The sequence below is a fragment of the Protopterus annectens genome, chromosome 11.part0, assembly GCF_019279795.1.
Source record: "Protopterus annectens isolate FY-2018-M chromosome 11.part0, PAN1.0, whole genome shotgun sequence".
NCBI lineage: Eukaryota > Metazoa > Chordata > Ceratodontiformes > Protopteridae > Protopterus > Protopterus annectens.
Window position 1 is genome coordinate 444919186 of NC_056745.1, and position 20688 is coordinate 444939873.

General features: G+C 39.7%; 1 protein-coding gene across 1 annotated transcript in view; it reads right to left on the reverse strand.

Annotated features, from left to right (window-relative positions):
- Nucleotides 1-19991, reverse strand: part of FRMD4A (FERM domain containing 4A) — a 1911200-nt gene extending 1891209 nt beyond the window's left edge. Inside the window, exon 1 of the mRNA XM_044087944.1 lies at nucleotides 19809-19991. Within this exon, the coding sequence (XP_043943879.1) occupies nucleotides 19809-19967 (159 nt within the window). The 5' untranslated portion in view covers nucleotides 19968-19991. The remainder of the gene's footprint in view (nucleotides 1-19808) is intronic.
- Between the last annotated feature and the right edge of the window lie 697 nt (nucleotides 19992-20688).

Genomic DNA, 20688 nt, shown 5'->3' on the forward strand with positions numbered 1-20688 from the left:
AAAATGGTGCATATAGAATCTTGATGCCCAGCAACCTGCAGGAACCTATGAAGGTTCAGTAACAAGACATGCCTTGACTAACACAAGCAACATAAAGTGTCTTAAATCATTTTACTCTGTGGATGACAGGCCATGGCCTCCATCACCCTATAGTACCAGATGGTAGCATACAAAATCTCTGCATGAAAGAGGAACAAAATGGAACAGAGGCCACAGCAAAACACTTGGGAATCACTAGAAAGTCAGACATTAGAAGGCTAGTGGTGCAGGTTAAATGTAAGATCTGTGGGAAATTCTTTTCTTGACCTCATTTAACTACATAAAGCAGGAAGGGGTAATTCCCTTAATTTGCATATAGACAGGCATTACTAAGAGAACATTTGATCATATTTATCAAATCAGAGTAAAAATGAAAACAATGCTGATTGGCATAAATGTAGTTTCTCTTAATCAAAAACATAAAAAACATAAAAAAGTTGACACCATTGCTAAAGAAGGTTGGAACTTTGCTTTTCAAAGCAATGCTTAAAATAAATGAATTACAATATTTATGATCTTTATCTTGTTTCTTAATAACTATATTTTTGTCAAATTAAAAGTAGGTGAAGAATTCCAATGACCAACACATATACTCAAACACAAACAATATATACATGTACATATAGATATACAAATCTATGTTGACAATAATGATGTCAGTTTTACAAAGAATAATTTATAAAACTGATAACAAATCTTTTGTTTTTGTGCAGAGAACTTCTTCTTTCGGCTGCTCCCGTTAGGGGTCACCACAGTGGATCAACTGTTTCCATTTCTTCCTGTCTTCTGCATCTTGCTCTCTCACACCAACCACCTGCATGCCCACTCTCACCACATCCATAAACCTTATCTCAGGCCTTCTTTTTTTCTTGTTACCTGGCAGCTTCACCCTTAGCATCTTTTTCCCAATATACTCTGCATCCCTCCTCAGCACATGTCCAAACCAACGTAATCTTGCCTCTCTGGCTTTGTCTTCAAACCTTCCAACCTGGGCTGACCCTCTAATATACTTATTCCTAATCCTGTCCATCCTCATCACACCCAGTGCAAATCTTAACATCTTCAACTCTGCCACGTCAAGCTCTGACTCCTGCCTTTTTGTCAATGCCACTGTCTCCAACCCATATAATATAGCTGGTCTCACTACCTTCTTGTAGCCCTTCCCTTTCACTCTTACTGGTACTTGTCTGTCACAAATCACTCCTGCCACTCTTCTCCACCCACTCCATCCTGCCTGTTCTCTCTTCTTCACCTCTCTTCCACAATCACCATTACTCTGAACTGTTCATCCCAAGTACTTAAACTCATCCACCTTCGCCACCTCTACTCCCTGCATCTTTACCATTCCTCTATCCTCCTTCTCATTCACACACATATATTCTGTCTTAGTCCTGCTGACCTTCATTCCTCTTCTCTCTAAAGCATATCTCCACTTCTCCAGGGTCTCCTCCACCTGTTCCCTACTCTCACTACAGATCACAATGTCATCTGCAAACATCATAGTCCACAGGGACTCCTGTCTGATCTCGTCTGTCAACCTGTCCATCACCATTGCAAATAAGAAAGGGCTCAGAGCTGATCCTTGATGTAATCCCACCACCACCTTAAATGCATCTGTTACTCCCACCGCAGACCTCACCACTGTCACACTACCCTCGTACATATCCTGTACCACTCTTACATACTTCTCTGATACTCCCAACTTCCTCATACAATACCACAACTCCTCTCCAGGCACCCTGTCATATGCTTTCTCTAAGTCCACAAAGACACAATGCAACTCCTTCTGACCTTCTCTGTACTTCTCCATCAACACCCTCAGAGCAAACATCACATTTGTATTGCTCTTTCCTGGCATGAAGCCATACTGCTGATCACTAATCATTACCTCCCTTCTTAACCTAGCTTCCACTACTCTTTCCCATAACTTCATGCTGTGACTGATCAATTTAATCCCTCTGTAGTTACTACAGCTCTGCACATCACCCTTATTCTTAAAAATCTGTACCAAAACACTTTTTCTCCATTCCTCAGGCATCCTCTCACTTTCCAAGATTTCATTAAACAATCTAGTTAAAAACTCCACTGCCATTTCACCTAAACACCTCCATGCTTCCACAGGTATGTCATCTGGACCAACAGCCTTTCCATTCTTCATCCTCTTCATAGCTATCCTTACTTTCTCCTTGCTAATCCACTGCACTTCATGATTCACTATCCGTACATCATCCAACCTTCTCTCCCTCTCATTCTCTTCATTCATCAGCCCCTCAAAGTACTCTTTCCATCTGCTCAACATACTCTTCCCGCTTGTGAGTACATTTCTCAATTGTATTGGTACTAGAGCTGCTTTATGTCTTTTGTAGATATAACTTTCTAATTGCTGCAACTGGCATATTTAAATGGATAAATTACTGGAGGAATACATAGCTTGTTAGAAAACGAGATAAGACATTGTCTATTTCTTTAGCCAAGACTTCTTTTCTTGTTTCTACAGCTTAGTATAAAGATCCCAAAAAGTATCTGGAATTTGTATTAAATTCTCTATCATTTATTGCAGTTAGTTGTATATGACTACTGCTTTTAACATGTACTATTATTATTAATGTATTTAATTTAATTTTGACAATGAAATACACCACCAGCATATAATAACTTTGATTGTCAGTTAAACATTATTATATTTTTAGTATAACTATGTACAAATTAGATTTTTTTTATTGTTTTCATGCTACATTACGTTTAGCTAGGCCAGTTTTTTTAAATAATTTATTGTAATGTATTTAATGCTTCAAACAGTTATTTAGCTGACTGCACAGAACAACTTATAGTTTACTTCTGTTTTCTGCAAATCATTTTATTTCCTTGTATGCTGAAGGCCTGAATGTCTGCAATTTCATACTAAAATAAATTGAGTGATTTCAGTTAGAGTCCTAGAAATACAACCAATTTTCTCTGTAGTGTAAGATTGAAATTCTGGGTTGGAAATTGATGAAAAGTGAAATTTTGTCAGATGTAATTATATCGTGTGCTAAATTAAATATCATTAAAATGGCTACACAATCAGGTGAATAGTTTTAACCTGCTTTATTTTAATAGGTTTGAGATTACTATGTCAGCCAATTACAAAATTGTATGCACTTTCAGTTATTGATGCACAAAAATGTCAGCAGAATTTAACAAATGTTATAAATGGACTACACAATTTGTACCATATCTTCCATTGCATTTATGTCCCCCATAATTGCCAACCACTGGGATTTACATTGAAGTAAAATAATTTCCTAATATCACTGGATGTGGCACAACTTCTACAGCAGCCTTTCTTTATAGCCTGTGACACTAATATGTAATTTAAAAGTGGTGACTAAACAAAACAGACTTCATAAAATGCTTTGTTGATCTTTATGTTGACTGTGACATTTATATAATTGATTTCTTTCTTTGATTTAGTAAACGCTTGCTTGTATTTTTCGCAATAAAAATCAAGAACACAGTTTTTAATATACTGTAGACAGTTGCCTTCTATAACCACTGAAGTGTATTTGTTAACTCTAGAGGTTTTATACAAATGCCTTTTATCATATTTACAGTAAAATTCATTTTATTTACATCATTTGTAAAATTTTTCTTCTTTTCAAAGTATCTTCTTCTGCTAATATCACATAAATTGTACTTGATTTTTTTAATATAAGTGTGACACATTTAACCTAACTTGAAATTTGTTTCCTACAACCACTTTTAACAAATTGCATTTTCTCGCATAATATCCCAATGAACCTGAGATGGGTGTCTAGCCTCCCACTGCCCTGATTTTATATTTCATTAAATTAATTTAGCATTTAAAGTCTGTTTGCACTTTATGGGGACCTTAAAAAATAACTGACTTAATGTGTATGATTTTAGCTGGACTGTTTAAATAACATAACACAATGTTTTTATTCCAAAATATCCTTGTTATTGTGACAACATATTCTCTTTCTTGCAATTGCTAGACAGAGAAATCAAAGTATTTTCAAATAGCATCCTTGTTTTTATGATAGAAATAGAAATTAACACATTTTTGTGTAGAGGGTGAAATCAATGTATTTTCATTTAACATCCTTGTCTTTAACATAAAAATGGAGATGAATACATCTTTGTCTTGTGACCTAAGATATTTAACAGTGGACTACATGAGAGGAAAGTGATCTCACACACATACACATTCTCTCTCTCACACACACACACACACACACACACACACACACACACACACACACACACACACCTTTTCCTCTGTGGAAAAATAATTTGGCAGAACAATTAATCACTCTGATGAATTACTCCATAGCTGCCACCATTTCTGGGGGAAAGCACATGGCTAATTAACATTAGCCACTTCCTCAAACTCAAGCATTTACATGTGGCTTCCCCAGTGAAATTGCTGTATATGCTATGACCATCTCCAGGTTAAAAATTCAGGATTACCATGATGAAGAAACCTTTTGGGTTAAGGCTTCTACATCACATTAAGCCTTTCTGAATTCCAAGGTATGTTGTCTTTTTTTCAGAATCAGTGTACTTTGTTTGGTCTTATTATGTTTTAAGATGAGAGTGTTTGGCAAAATTATTTTGCAGTGCAGCAGGAGGTTCATTAACCTTTGCAAGTTTACACATACTGCCTGTGTCCAAATCTGATTTCATTTTATAAAACAAATGATGTTTTCTATTAATTACATGGTAAATACTCCAGAAATGGCTTGTGTTGATATTTGCTACATTGACATCTGTGAGTTTCATTAATTTTAAGTACTAATATATATATATATATATATATATATATATATATATATATATATATATATATATATATTTATACACATATATATATATATATATATATATATATATATATATGTGTGTGTGTGTGTGTGTGTGTGTATTTCATAGAAGTTTTATCTGTGGGACGCGTCTCTTAATTATTCTCTGGTATACTTGATACTGAATATAAAGATGTAAAAGGCTTGATGCTGCCACAAAAACAGCACTGTGTATTGGTTCCTGGTGAGACAGCTTCATAATCTGACACTTTTAGTTGGTTAGAGTGACAGGTTCTGACCTATGTGATATAGTAACTCATGGAACAAAGGTTGGGGTCTGCTTGAATGATTATAGATATAAGATGAAACATTTTTCCAGTGATGAAAGCTGACTTGTTACAGGTTGGTTGCAACACAGTACAGTTTTGTACCTACCATAAATGTAGATGTTCGAGTGTTCACCCTACTGCAGACTTTGGAATTCCGGCTGACTGCGGGACCGCCTGACGACAGGATAACCCAAGTGTGATGACTGCATCAGGGTAACAAGATGAACATCTGAGTTTCAAGAACAGTAGTGGGCTTTCTTCTGAAGTTCTTTGCTCAGAAGAATAACATGGGGACAAAGGTCCAAAATCAGGGACAATTTTTAAATATTACTCTAATTCATTTAAAAGTTTGACAGGATAACATGTTTTGCATTAACATTTATTTTCTGAACAATAGAAAGTATAAAATTCTTCTGTCTGCCATCATTGACTAGCTGTAATCCTTTGTGATGTATTAAAAAATCACAAATTTTACATGGGATAGGATAAAAACATGAGGCAAAATCAGGGACAGTTGAAAGGTACGGCTGTGGGCTGGGTAATGCTTTTGTGATTGACAGATGAACCAACTCCACCCAGCAGGTCCGTTTATATTACTGCTATAGAAGATCTGTGAGCCAGTGTAACACCACCTGAAAAAGTATCTCTGAACTACTGTATATAAACTGTGAGGTCCAGGATGAATGAGTCCTTTAGTGTTACAATAAGGACCCCATGCAACTTTACTGCTAGTACTGCATTGATGGAAAACTGTCACAGGCACACTGGGCTGATGCCAACATGCATAGAAAGAACAAGATTCTTCTTGGTAGACAGGGGTTATACCTTATATGTATGGCCTCCAGGGAGTGAAAGCTGTTCTAATAGGGGACTATACTCTTAGGGAAGTGTTAGGGAATTGCTAGAGACCATCTGAAATACACCTCTTCACTTTCCCCACTGTCTGGTATGAGAGAGGATATGATGTCATGTCTATGATGGCACTATACAACTGCTTTACTAGAAACCATCATGGTTAGTTTGATATTGTTAATCATCCTTTGTACTTACAAAAGCTTAGAATTGCTGGGGACAGATCGTATCATCCTGTCATGACTACTGGATTACTGCTTCCACCAGTAGCAAGTGGTGGAGTGCACCACAGCTTTACCCCTCCCCCACGTGCTTTATATCACTGAGTTCTACAGAGCTCAGTCTTGGAGTCTGTAGTATCTCCTTGCTTATTAATAATATCCACAATAAAATGGAAATACCAGCAATAAAATGTAGTGGACTGGGGAAGTAAACTGCCCTTCATGGGGGAAAAAAAACCATGAGATGGCCCTGACAACAAACAGCTGTGGTTAATGGGTCTTTACCAGACTACACAAAATTAAGTATAACAGCTAAGTAATATAACATGACAGAGATGTATAAACATCAATAGTGACTTGTGTACTACACTATCTAAGCTACTGACTTCTGTGAAATTCCTCTGTAGGTCTGAGGAATGGCTTCCACTTGAAAAAGTAATTCTTTTTGGAGCAGTGGTACAGCATAGCATAACAGGGTTTGGAGTATCTGAATACTATTCAAGTAACACGCATTAAGCAGGTCACCAGCTTTAGATACCTAGACATTTCCCCTACCCCCTTAACTTACTTTTAAAGTGGAAAATACGGCCCAGACCGCAGAATCCTTTATAAACGCATTCTATGAACACCTTCAGGAATGCATGGATCATGCAATCCCAAATAAAACCAAGACCCAATCCTCCAAAGGCAGACGTCCTGTCTGGTGGACCCCAGCCATAAACAAACTATACAATAGAAGGAGGAAGCTACTACATGATAGAGCAAAATCCCAAAAAGGGAAGGCATAGGTTCATAGGTTCATAGGTTGGTACTAGGCTATCAGCCCTAGGGCCTATACAAGCCTAGCCATAACAATTCCCTGGCTTTTTCTTCCCACATTATTTACTTTCCTGAACCCCTGTCTAGCAGGGCGACTGACGTGATCCCTGGGGTGAATTTCCTTTCTCCCATCCAATCGTCAAGGTTCCTCTTGAAGAGGTCCAAAGAGGCACTCTGTTTGACATGTATGGGCAATCTATTCCAGAGTCTGGGGAGTCTCTGGGTCAGGAACCTATCCCTCCAGCATGTTTTGTTTATTGTGATGACAAGGTTTAGATCCCTGGAGCGTGCAGCTCTGAGGGATTGGGATTTATTTAAGTGTAGCATGTCCAACAGCTCTGGGTTTGACATGGCCTTGTATGTTAAGCAGAGATTGCCTCTGAGTAGACGATATGCAAGAGTATAGCTGGAGTTTTTTAAGGCGGTCAGCGTAGGGCATCTGCTTTAGGCCTGTGATTCTTTTAGTGAGGTATTCCTGAGGCCTTTCCAGTTGTTGCAGATGTCTTGAGAGGTACATACCAAATGGGGCGTTGTATTCTATAATGGGTCTAATGAGGGATGAGTAGCCTTGCTACAGCATCTCTGATCAGTATTAGCAAAAAACTACGGGCACTCATAAAATCGTCTAAGGCCAGCTTCGAGAGAAAAATTGCACAGGACACTAAGGATAATCACAAGGCTTTCTTTAGTTATGTTAGGAACCTGGGTGGGAATTCCCAGATATGCTCAGAATTAGTCCAAAATGACAAAAAATACACCGAGCCCACAGACATTGCCAACATCCTAGCTGACAGGTTCAGTGCAAACCCCCCCCCTCCCCACCAAAAGGGCAAATATCTATCCCAACAGAGTGCTGCCCCTGACATCTCAGATGCTCAGGTAAGAGCCGCCCTCTCCAAAGCAAAAACACAGCATCAATGGGACCAGATGGTGTCCCGGCTGCGTCCTACATGAACTCCAAGAAGAGCTAAACCCAAACATAAAACTACTGTTCAATCTTAGCCTTACTACAGGATATGTACCCAAAGAGTGGCGTGCAGCAACAGTGGTCCCTCTCCACAAAGGTGGTGCCTCAACGGATCCTGGAAACTATCGCCCCATAAGCCTGACTAGCTTGGTCTGCAAAGCTATGGAAAGGATCATCATGGACCTCATAAATAAAGATATTGGGGACCTACAGACACTGGATCCTACCCAGTTTGGCTTTGTTAAGGGCAGATCCTGCCTCTTAAACCTGGTTGATTTCTTTGAAACAGTCACCAAGGCCATTGACGAGGGAAGGTGGTCCACGCAGCCTACCTGGCCCTTGCAAAAGCCTTCGATACAATACCCCACTCGGGCATTATAGATAAGCTCACCAGCTTAAATATAAACCCCTATGTCACTAGATGGGTTGCAAACTGGCTCAAGGACAGAACCCACATGGTTAGAATTGCTGGAGCCATGTCAGACTCCAAACCAGTTACAAGTGGCGTCCCACAAGGCTCAGTCCTGGGACCTCTCTTGTTCGGTATATATTTCTTGGCGGTACAGGCCAACACGGAAGGACTGTGGCTGACCAAGTTCGCAGATGACTGCAAACTGGGCGCCATAATCAACTCTCCAGCCGACACAAGCATCCTCCAAAAGGGCCTCATAGAAACAGACAACTGGTGCCAGAGCCATGGCCTCAAGCTAAATGCCAAAAGTGTATAGTCATCCCTTTGGCAAAACAAAGTGCCCACAAATTACCACATAGGTGGTAATCCATTAAGTACAGAAGAAGTCATTAGGGACCTGGGGACCCAAGTTGATAGCAATCTCTCATTTGACAACCACGTGGCCAAAGTGGTTATAAAACATTTTATATAGCCCACCTAATCATGAAGGGATTCACATCTAGATCAGGGGAGGTCATCGTGCCTCTTTACTCATCCCTCATCAGGCCCAAAATTGAGTACAATGCCCCTTTTGGGATGTACCTTACCAGACACCTGCAGCAACTGGAAAGACCCCAAAAGTACCTCACCAAGAGGATCAAAGGGCTCAAAGAGATGCCATATGCTGCCCGGTTAAAGAAACTCCAGCTCTACTCAGTGGCATACCGCCTGCTCAGAGGCGATCTGTGCCTGACGTATAAAGCCATGTCCAACCTGGAATTAATGGACATGCTGCACCTCAGAAAATCCAAATCCCATCAAGCTACGCGCTCGAGAGACTTGAACCTCAGCACTGAAATAAATCGGACATGCTGGAGGGACAGATTCATAACCCAGAGGCTTCCTTCACTCTGGAAAAAAATCCCAGTCCAGGTTAGGCAGAGTCCCACATTGACTCTCTTCAAGAGGAATCTTGATGAGTGGATGGGAGATCATAGGTTTACCCCGGGTATCACTTCTGTGTCACTGTTAGACAGAGGCACAGTATACTAACCTCAAAAAAAGGCATAGTAAAATTAATTTAAAATGGGTGGCGAAAGCCAAACACATTCTGGCTAGGCTTATAAATGCCCTAGGGCAGATAGCCTAGTATGAACCTATGAACCTATGAAAATCACCATGGGGGTACATCTTAAGTGGTTATTCTTGTTCTATTTATTTATATTTTGTCAACTGAATGCCTACTTGGCAGGGCTCACTTGCACTGGAGGCCCAAGAAGAAAAGTTCCAAACAGTTGCAGATAGTAAAATGGGGAGACATGACTTAGTTAATAAATGTAACACTGACTGTACTCTAGACTAAAGAAAATGTTTAGATCAATAACAATAGGTGCATAAACTATCCAATATGCATTGAATATGTTCTCAGTAGTATCAATTTCTTCACTTACAAAAGTAAATAGTATGTAAGTGCTTGCAATGTAACAGGGAAGATAGGATTCTAGCTCTTTTAAATTAAATAAAAGATAACTAATAATGCTTTATGGGATGTCCATACCTTCTACAACTCCCGTCTATAGGTTATGCACCAACTCTAATTCTGAGGTTGCTCTACTTTAGATTAAAATAAATTCTGGTTTTACTGAAAACTGAAGTAGCCTCATGGCTCTAAGATTGTATGATTTTAAAGGTAGCATGATATCTAGCCCGTTACTCAACAGTGCACACAATGTTTATGACTTTATTAGTCTGTGGTGCATCACTGTTCTTATCCCTGTTACTCTATGGTGCACCACTACTCATGGCTCTATGCATAAATGCTTCTAACCCTATTACACTATGCTGCACCACTGCTCCTATCTCTGTTATACTATGCTGCACCACTGCTCCCAGCCCTGTTACTCTATGGTGCACCACTACTCATGGCTCTATGCATAAATGCTTCTAACCCTATTACACTATGCTGCACCACTGCTTCTATCTCTGTTATACTATGCTGCACCACTGCTCCCAGCCCTGTTACTCTATGGTGCATAAATTCTACTAACCCTATTACGCTATGCTGCACCACTGCTCCTATCTCTGTTATACTATGCTGCACCACTGCTCCCAGCCCTGTTAATCTATGGTGCACCACTACTCATGGCTCTATGCATAAATGCTTCTAACCCTATTACGCTATGCTGCACCACTGCTCCTATCTCTGTTATACTATGCTGCACCACTGCTCCCAGCCCTGTTACTCTATGGTGCACCACTACTCATGGCTCTATGCATAAATGCTTTTAACCCTATTACGTTATGTTGCACCACTGCTTCTATCTCTGTTATACTATGCTGCACCACTGCTCCCAGCCCTGTTACTCTATGGTGCATAAATTCTACTAACCCTATTACGCTATGCTGCACCACTGCTCCTATCTCTGTTATACTATGCTGCACCACTGCTCCCAGCCCTGTTAATCTATGGTGCACCACTACTCATGGCTCTATGCATAAATGCTTCTAACCCTATTACGCTATGCTGCACCACTGCTCCTATCTCTGTTATACTATGCTGCACCACTGCTCCCAGCCCTGTTACTCTATGGTGCACCACTACTCATGGCTCTATGCATAAATGCTTTTAACCCTATTACGTTATGTTGCACCACTGCTTCTATCTCTGTTATACTATGCTGCACCACTGCTCCCAGCCCTGTTACTCTATGGTGCATAAATTCTACTAACCCTATTACGCTATGCTGCACCACTGCTCCTATCTCTGTTATACTATGCTGCACCACTGCTCCCAGCCCTGTTACTCTATGGTGCACCACTACTCATGGCTCTATGCATAAATGCTTCTAACCCTATTACACTATGCTGCACCACTGCTCCTATCTCTGTTATACTATGCTGCACCACTGCTCCCAGCCCTGTTACTCTATGGTGCACCACTACTTATGGCTCTATGCATAAATGCTTCTAACCCTATTACACTATGCTGCACCACTGCTCCTATCTCTGTTATACTATGCTGCACCACTGCTCCCAGCCCTGTTACTCTATGGTGCATAAATTCTACTAACCCTATTACGCTATGCTGCACCACTGCTCCTATCTCTGTTATACTATGCTGCACCACTGCTCCCAGCCCTGTTACTCTATGGTGCACCACTACTCATGGCTCTATGCATAAATGCTTCTAACCCTATTACGCTATGCTGCACCACTGCTCCTATCTCTGTTATACTATGCTGCACCACTGCTCCCAGCCCTGTTACTCTATGGTGCACCACTACTCATGGCTCTATGCATAAATGCTTCTAACCCTATTACGCTATGTTGCACCACTGCTCCTATCTCTGTTATACTATGCTACACCACTGCTCCCAGCCCTGTTACTCTATGGTGCACCACTACTCATGGCTCTATGCATAAATGCTTCTAACCCTATTACACTATGTTGCACCACTGCTGCTATCTCTGTTATACTATGCTGCACCACTGCTCCCAGCCCTGTTACTCTATGGTGCATAAATTCTACTAACCCTATTACGCTATGCTGCACCACTGCTCCTATCTCTGTTATACTATGCTGCACCACTGCTCCCAGCCCTGTTACTCTATGGTGCACCACTACTCATGGCTCTATGCATAAATGCTTCTAACCCTATTACACTATGCTGCACCACTGCTCCTATCTCTGTTATACTATGCTGCACCACTGCTCCCAGCCCTGTTACTCTATGGTGCACCACTACTCATGGCTCTATGCATAAATGCTTCTAACCCTATTACACTATGCTGCATCACTGCTCCTATCTCTGTTATACTATGCTGCACCACTGCTCCCAGCCCTGTTACTCTATGGTGCACCACTACATATGGCTCTATGCATAAATGCTTCTAACCCTATTACGCTATGTTGCACCACTGCTTCTATCTCTGTTATACTATGCTGCACCACTGCTCCCAGCCCTGTTACTCTATGGTGCATAAATTCTACTAACCCTATTACGCTATGCTGCACCACTGCTCCTATCTCTGTTATACTATGCTGCACCACTGCTCCCAGCCCTGTTACTCTATGGTGCACCACTACTCATGGCTCTATGCATAAATGCTTCTAACCCTATTACACTATGCTGCACCACTGCTCCTATCTCTGTTATACTATGCTGCACCACTGCTCCCAGCCCTGTTACTCTATGGTGCATAAATTCTACTAACCCTATTACGCTATGCTGCACCACTGCTCCTATCTCTGTTATACTATGCTGCACCACTGCTCCCAGCCCTGTTAATCTATGGTGCATAAATTCTACTAGCCCTATTATGCTATGATGCACTACTGCTCCTAGTCCTATTGCTCTATCTGCAGTACTGTTCAGAGTCCCATTACTCCACAGTGTACCACTCTTTATAGCCCTATTACTCTATGATGCAACGCAGCTAATAGCTCTATTACTATATGCAATCCATTTGATTCTAGTGCTATTATGTTATGCTGCACAACTTCTCCAAGCCCTGTTACTCTTTGATGCATGAATGCTCCTAGCCTTATAATTCTATGCAACACCACTGTTCCTAGCCACGTTACTTTATGGTGTGTCAGTGCTCCAAGGCCTGTTATGCTATGCAGCACCACTGTTCCTAGCCATGTTACTCTGTGGTGAATCAATGCTCCATGCCCTATTCCACTATGCTGTACCACTGCTCTTAGCCCTGTTACTCTATGATTCATCCTATTATGCTATGTGGCACCACTGCTGTTATTCCTAACCTTATTATGTTATACTGCACCACTGCTCCTAGCCCTAACCCTATTATGCTATTCTGTACCACTGCTCCTACACTTGTTACTCTGTGATGCATAAATTATCATATACTGCCTGCCTCTGTCATTCTCCTTTGCTGAGACCCCACTGGCAGATAGACAGACTTGCTGCAGGGCCATAGCTTAGTAGACAATAATGTTAATTCATGTGTTTATAACAACAGGATGGCAAAATGACTTCATTACTGTACACTGTCTTCCAGTAGGTAATACTTTGTTCTTGATATTCACTTAATGTGAATTAACAGCCGTGGGCTGAAACTGAAAAAAACATTTATTTTAGATCATATCTTTGTCTTTTATGGAGTGTTAATATTGCCATTTTGTGGTTAGTGTTCATTTATAAGGTGTTATACCTAGGCTGTACCTGAAAATGGTCTACTGTCATCAGTGCACTACCCCAATAAACAAACTAAATACAGTAAATAAACAAAATAAGAGCACATAATGTTATGCTTTTTTATCAAGATTTCTTCTTTCTATAGCACATAATGAACATTTAATTTTGCCTTTTTTTCTTCATTGTACTGAACTGCAATGCCTAGACTGCAGACATTTATTTTGTTATTTTTTCAGGTAACTGTGAGAGGATTTTTTTAATACTGTCTTTTGATTTCTGTTAGTTGCAGGCTACTAGACAGAACATTTTGACCCTCTTTTATGGCCATCGACTAACAGTGGCTAATTTTCTTGCTTTTGAGTTGTTTGGACTGTCTGTAGTGTACTCACTCCTACTTGCAATCTCTTAGTCATGTGTTGAATATTCCCTTATAAAGCAAGAAAACAAACAGTTGCTACTTGCTGAGTCAAGAAATAGATCATACATCACTGTCTGTCATGTGGCAATTAACAACACTCAAAGGGTGACTCAGAGTAAGAGCTACACTGAGAAAACCTGTTTCTTTGCTTTTAAATGAATGAAAAATGCATCATAATATAGGGACAGAAAGGACATTGTAATAAGAAACATCTGAATAACAAAGCCATGTCAAAATGACCACTCCAACAGGCCATTTTGGAGTTTTAGAGCAGAACAATCGTAAGATAATACTCAGCGCTTAAGTAATGCACAGAGTTCAATACTGATCTATAGTACAAGATTTCTTTTTTCTTTACCTAGCTGTTTTTGAACCTACCACTACATTTCAATGAATAGTACTGCTTTTCTGCAATTCAGAACTCACATTTTCATTATTCTTGTTCATTTCACTTCCACCTTCACAAGCACACAGTGACTTTTGTATTCCTTACTTGAACTGACCAATGCTGTGATTGTTACATGATCCTGCTATGTGCGCATAGAACATGTTCCTGAGCTAAACCTTTAGTAAACCTCACCTGAAATTGCTTACTCTACCCATTGAATCCTTTAGCGTCTTTTCCAAGGATTCATACTGCTATACTCCTGTGTACAACATGTTCTTACAATGTGCATATTTCCCAATGTTTCTTCACCAAAATGTGACATATCATGGGAAAAGTAAGTAAAATATGTGACACATTATCCAAACTGAAACTGGAATACAGCAAAATTAAATAAGGAAATATTTATAATCTGTGTGGAACATTATAAATTATTTTGAATTTATGATTTTGAATGTCACTGGACAGGGTAGAATGCTATCTTCTTCCTAAAGTATGGATGGGATATGAGAGGGATATGAGAGGTAAACTATGTGATGTCTCACAATATGTAACAGCTGAGCGGCATTCATATTTAACTGCCTCTGCTCATCTGCCTAGTGTATAAATCTTTTTTTGTGCTCATATAAATGGTGACAGATCTTGTTGTTCTAATTAATGTTATCTATATGAATTCTGCAAAAGTCTTTTTTTTTCTAATGAGCTCTCAATGTTGGAAATGAGTTGTCTAAGCTACACATTTTGGTAGATAAATTACTTAAGAAACAACTTTAAGAATGTCAGTTATCCTAATATCATTGTTTATATAGCTGTAGTTTGATTTTACTAACATAAGGTTATCATAATATTATGTGTAGCGCTACGTGTGATTTATTACTGGAGCTGGAATCATTTGTGTATGTTTCATAGCAACAGTCTTTGGCATCCCAGGTCAGTGCTGCCCGACCACCATCTATCTTTTTCACTGAGATGGAAGGTTAAGAGTTCTAAACTCTCCATTCCCAAGCAGTTCTTTCCTGAGCTAGACAGCCTTACACCATTTGTTTCTGTGGGTTTCTGCAGTCTGACATTCTTTGATTTTGTTTCAACAGAATGTTTAAGCACAGCAAGCTACACAGGATGGCAACACTATTGTTGGCAGTATTGTCAGTGTTGTGCATGCTTACTTACACAGGCCAGATTACTGAGGAAGCATCTAGAATGGTGGTGATGGGAACACCCTGCAAGATACTCCCTGCCTTTAGATAAAACTGGTGTCTGTCCAATGCTGAGCAGACTGGCAGCTGGATGACAGGATGTCAGGAAGAGGTTGTACTTTGAGGATGGTGCTAAGTGGTGGAAGTAAATTAAATTACATTTATCAACAAATCAAGGATGCATGAAAACCTGAGACCCACCTATTTACACAACCTATTCAGAGCATGAGCACATCCATCTTGCAGTCTGGACGTAAGACATAGTTTAATAATCTGAGTCTTTTAATATTTTTATTTTCTTGGGGGGGGGTTGGGATGGTGAGAGCTTTGCCCTCATACTTCCAATGTGGAGCGACTTCATGTACCAGCTCTCTATTATAAGCAATTCTGAACTGTACCCACTCTCTATTATAATTAATTCTGAACTGTACCCATCCTCTGTTATAACTAATTCTGAATTTGCCTTGAGGAAAGATATAATTCAAAAACATAAAAACTTTAATTGGCTACTTCTGATCAAATGATCTTTGAAGTACTGGTGTTTGAACAAGTACAGAGATGTGGAGCCCCATCTTCTTCTTCTTTCAGCTTTTTCCCAGTTAGGGTTTGCCACAGCAGATCACCTGTCTGCTCACGACTGGCAGTGGAGTTTTTACGGTGTCGAGTTGCCAGCCCGGTGACAACTTCCCACAGAAGGCACACATATGCACACACTCATGCCTAGGGCCAATTTAGAGTGTCCAATCCACCTACAGCATGTCTTTGGGATGTGGGAAGAAACCAGAGCACCTGGAGGAAACCCACGTGACCACAGGGAGGACATGCACACTCTGCACAGAAGGCACTTCAGCCAAGGATCAAACCGGAGAACCTCTTGCTGTGAGGTGGCAACGCTAACCGCTGCACCACCGCAGCCGCCCTAAAACGTGGAACCCCATATATGCTCTTATTTTGCATCTTCCTTCCCAATAAGTAGTCTTTTCCTATACCTCAGAAATGCAATAACTACACTAGCATAGACTGCACATGATAGCTGCACCCCATACAGAGACCGTACATTTATTAGCTACTCATTCCTTTATACAAAAGCCATATTACACCACATTTATTTTATTTCCTTTGGAATTGTAGTTAGATGCCAAGTGTCACAAAATTTAATTTATAATTAATTTTTGAAAGTGGAACAATCAAATTAGCATCTTTACACATTATAAGCAAAAAAGCTTTGCAAACATATTAAAAATCTTTTAATTTCAAAGAAACTGCCTATGCTCTGAAAGATAAGGAAAATAAAGTATCAATTAAGTAGTCTGGGAAGCAAAAATAAAAATAATATGTTGATACACAAATGCATTGTAATAATAGAAATAAAATACCTAGGTAATATTAAATAAAAACGTGAAACATTATTTTAGTGCATGTTATGTATAAAGCTGGCTAGTATAAGAAGCTGGAAATCTACATAAAGCACAGCAGCCAGACGGTACCAAGCAGTTAACATGGAACATTGGGTTTGATTCCCACAGGTTTCATCTATACCCCACATAACCAGGAACAAGACTGCAAATTCGTCTTTACCTGCGCAATATATTCAGATACAGGGTGTGGCATGTTGCCCCTGCAAGAATATGTATCCAAAAGGAAATGTTATGTTTATTTTCATTTAAGTGGATACATCAGCTGGTAAGCTGACCCTTTTTGTCATGACTTGGGTTCATAGTAGCATTTACAAGAATTTACAGAACTGAAACATAAAACCTTAGAGACTACAAATTTAGCACAACAAAGCAAGAGTGCATTTTAATGTAGCAGAAGTATTAACATAGAGATTTCATGCAGAAGTTGTGAATGTGTTAAAAGTAGCAAAATTTGTTTATTCATGCTGGTCACGTCAGTAGTATCCTGGTTATTAAGATCTAAAAAATGCCTCATAGTTGAGCCATTCCATGGTACAGAGGAATGGAGCATAGATAATGGAACAGGAGACCTGGGTTTGATTAGGGGACCCAGCAACCCAGGAGTTGGCTGAGGAGATGACAATGAGTAGTATTTTTGCTGGCTCACTTTTCTCAGGGGAGAGATGGTGGGTTTACTGGAAGGGTTTGGTGATCCGTGTTCAAGACTGCAGGCTGCAGCTGTTGTGGAAAACAGTTAAAGAACTCACTGGTAGAGCACCTGCAGACACAGGTCTATATTGAAGATAATGCATGCCAGACATGAGGGTCAGGACAAAATGGTAGACCATATCTGAACTGTCTGCTCTTGATGGTCTCACCCCAGCTTGCAATATGGCCTTGGCTTGATAATGGGGGGAATGAATAGGTCAATAAGCTGGGGGGGGCAACAAATGTTACATAGTTAGATATTTAACAGACACTAATACCTGACAGTTTTACTTGACATTGTCACCACATGTACATGATCTGTGAAACTGTTTTGATGACAAAAGTAGTATTTGTTGAGGAAGCTTGAGAACATGTGCTACTCTCAGATTATTAATGTTATTTTTACTTTCAGTTAGGATCAGCCCACAGAAACTAGTAGCAATGGCCTTGGCTTATTGACCAATGCCTTCAAATGGAGGGAACAACAATACTTACTGAAAAAATTAATAATATACTGGGTAGTGGTTTTAATTTCAGGAATGAGATTTGAACCCAAAATTATCTAGATTATTAATGTCTGAAGAATTCTACCAACAGTCTCAGTGACACTGGAAATAATGCAACCAGTTGCTGTACAGTTATCAATAAGTATTCCTCAGGGTAGCATTGTTGCCTCACAACAAAAGGATCCCTAGTTTGATTCTCAGCTGGGGTGCCTTCTGTGCGGAGTCTGCATATCCTCCCTGTGTTCAGGTAGGTTTCTTCCAGGTGCGTGGTTTCCTTCCACATTCCAAAGACATGCACTAGGTTGATTGGGCAGTCTAAACTGGTTATAGGTGTGACTGTGAGGTGTGGAAGAATAACCATGGTAGGGCTAGCCACCCGGTGGTGTAAACCTTGGCTCCAGATGATTGTCACTGTTGAAATGACACCCCGACCACATGTGCAAAAATGGGAAAAAGGGATTGTGGATGGATGGATGGATGGAGGTGTCCTGCATATGCTGGAAACTATTCTTTTTGCAACTAGTCTGTTGGTTCACTCAGCCTTTAGGACAAAATTCTGTCTAATATTTATTTTTGGTTCACAGTTTTATTAGCTATAACTCTTGATATAAATGCCACAGAACTCTTATTCATTTCTATTTTCTACATCTTGGAGCCCTTTAAAATTAATGCATTAGCTAAGGGGAGGGCGGAGGAAAGAGAGAGGGACAGATAGAGACTGGCTCAGTGTGTGAGAAAATTAAAGACGATGGAAAATTATTTCTAGAAACTGACTTTCATATAATGTTGAGATACACTGCAAAAAAAAACAGGAATACTTTTCTGAAAAGTTATGGATAGAAGCCACGGTGCATTTTTCAAATCAGTAGTTAAAAGTACTTTCTCAAAGTCCTTGACAAATCTACGACTGAGTTTCGTGAAGAAATGTTTTTTTTTTCTCTTTAAAATGTTAAAATGTGAATGAAATTGAAAATGTTGCTAAATGGGACAGGAAGACAGTTGTCTTTTATGCTGAAATGGCAGAGTTCTTGTTTTCTCTGAGGTTTGTTTTGTTTCTTTATGATTAAGCAGAGATTACTGATATGACATATCTATGCTATATTAGTTAGAAGCATCAGAAACAGGGTCATGCAATATTTATTTAGTATATTTCATTGGGATTATTAACTAAATTCAGAACAAGTAGGATATTAAAATCAAACAATCAAATATAGAATAGAGACAATCACTACAGTGCTAACAGGTTCAAAGTTATGAGGCAGAGACTGTGTGGTAGCAGTTGAGGAACAGTGGGTTACATCTGCATTCTTGTTTCCTTTAACTGGAAGTCTTACAGCTGTCTGTCTGAATTTATATACACAACATATTTGTCTGACAGAGTAAGTCACCCTTTTTATATCATTATATAATATTAGACGCATTAATTTCATGAGTTTCTAACAATCTGTTCCGCCAGTGAAATATCTGCTGCAGTATTAGAGAGAACAGCAGTCTCTAGTATTAGCATTAACATCAGTAATAGGTCCTGGCTACTGGTTTAAGTTCCAGAAATGAAATTTGCACCAAGAACTGGATAAAACCACACAGTTTGAAATTTTTACTTTCTGGCTTCTCACCTGGTAGACTTCCCTGGGGACACACCATGGTCTGAGAATTAGCTGTAGGACCCGCACATTGCCAAAACGCCAGGTTCTCAGTGCTCTAGAAGTTAAGTTCCAGACAAAGCTGTCCCAGGTATGCAGTAAGTCTTCAAAGCCAAGCAGTACAGCTGCCATAGCAACTGCATACAGATTCAAGAATGTATAGTCAAAGAAAACCTAAAACATCATTCTCCTTTTGAAGACAGAAACCAAGGTAAAATATGTCTTGATATGCCTTTGAAGCTTAAAAGCAAACGTTTGAGCACAAATATTTTGCTAAGAGACTATATCCTCGCTGAGGTCTTTGAAAATATAGTTCTGTCACCAGTTGTTTGATATTGTTACAAACTACTAAGGAAAAGGTAAGGCATACAGCTGTAATAGTTGTATTATGCTAGTAATGAATCCTCTTCAAGAAGAGATCGGGAGAGACCCCGTTCTTGTTCCTTGGCAGTATGATACAGTAGCAAGAAAGAAACAGTCTCTAGAGTCATCAGACATTCCCAAGGCTGCTGGGATTCCATCCAGAGAAAAGGCTGATGCCTTCTTGCCAGTATTTTCAGGACATTCCACTTTTTTCCTTAACCCTTTCCAGACAATGAGGCTTGAAAATAATTTATCACTTAAAAGTAACATCAACCAAAAAAAAAAGTAAAATGCAAATGGAAGTCTGTTTGTGGGACGGGGGAGGGGCTACTTTGGAGAGCTCCTAGAACAGCTGCCAGCTGTTAGTAACCAGGTACTGCAGCAGATCTGCTCTTATAAACATTTGCTTGACTAGAGAGCTCTGGTTTTATTTAAGCTAGCCTGTGGCACCTAGTTAAGTTAGAATTATTTCCTGTCTTGTGGTTATAGA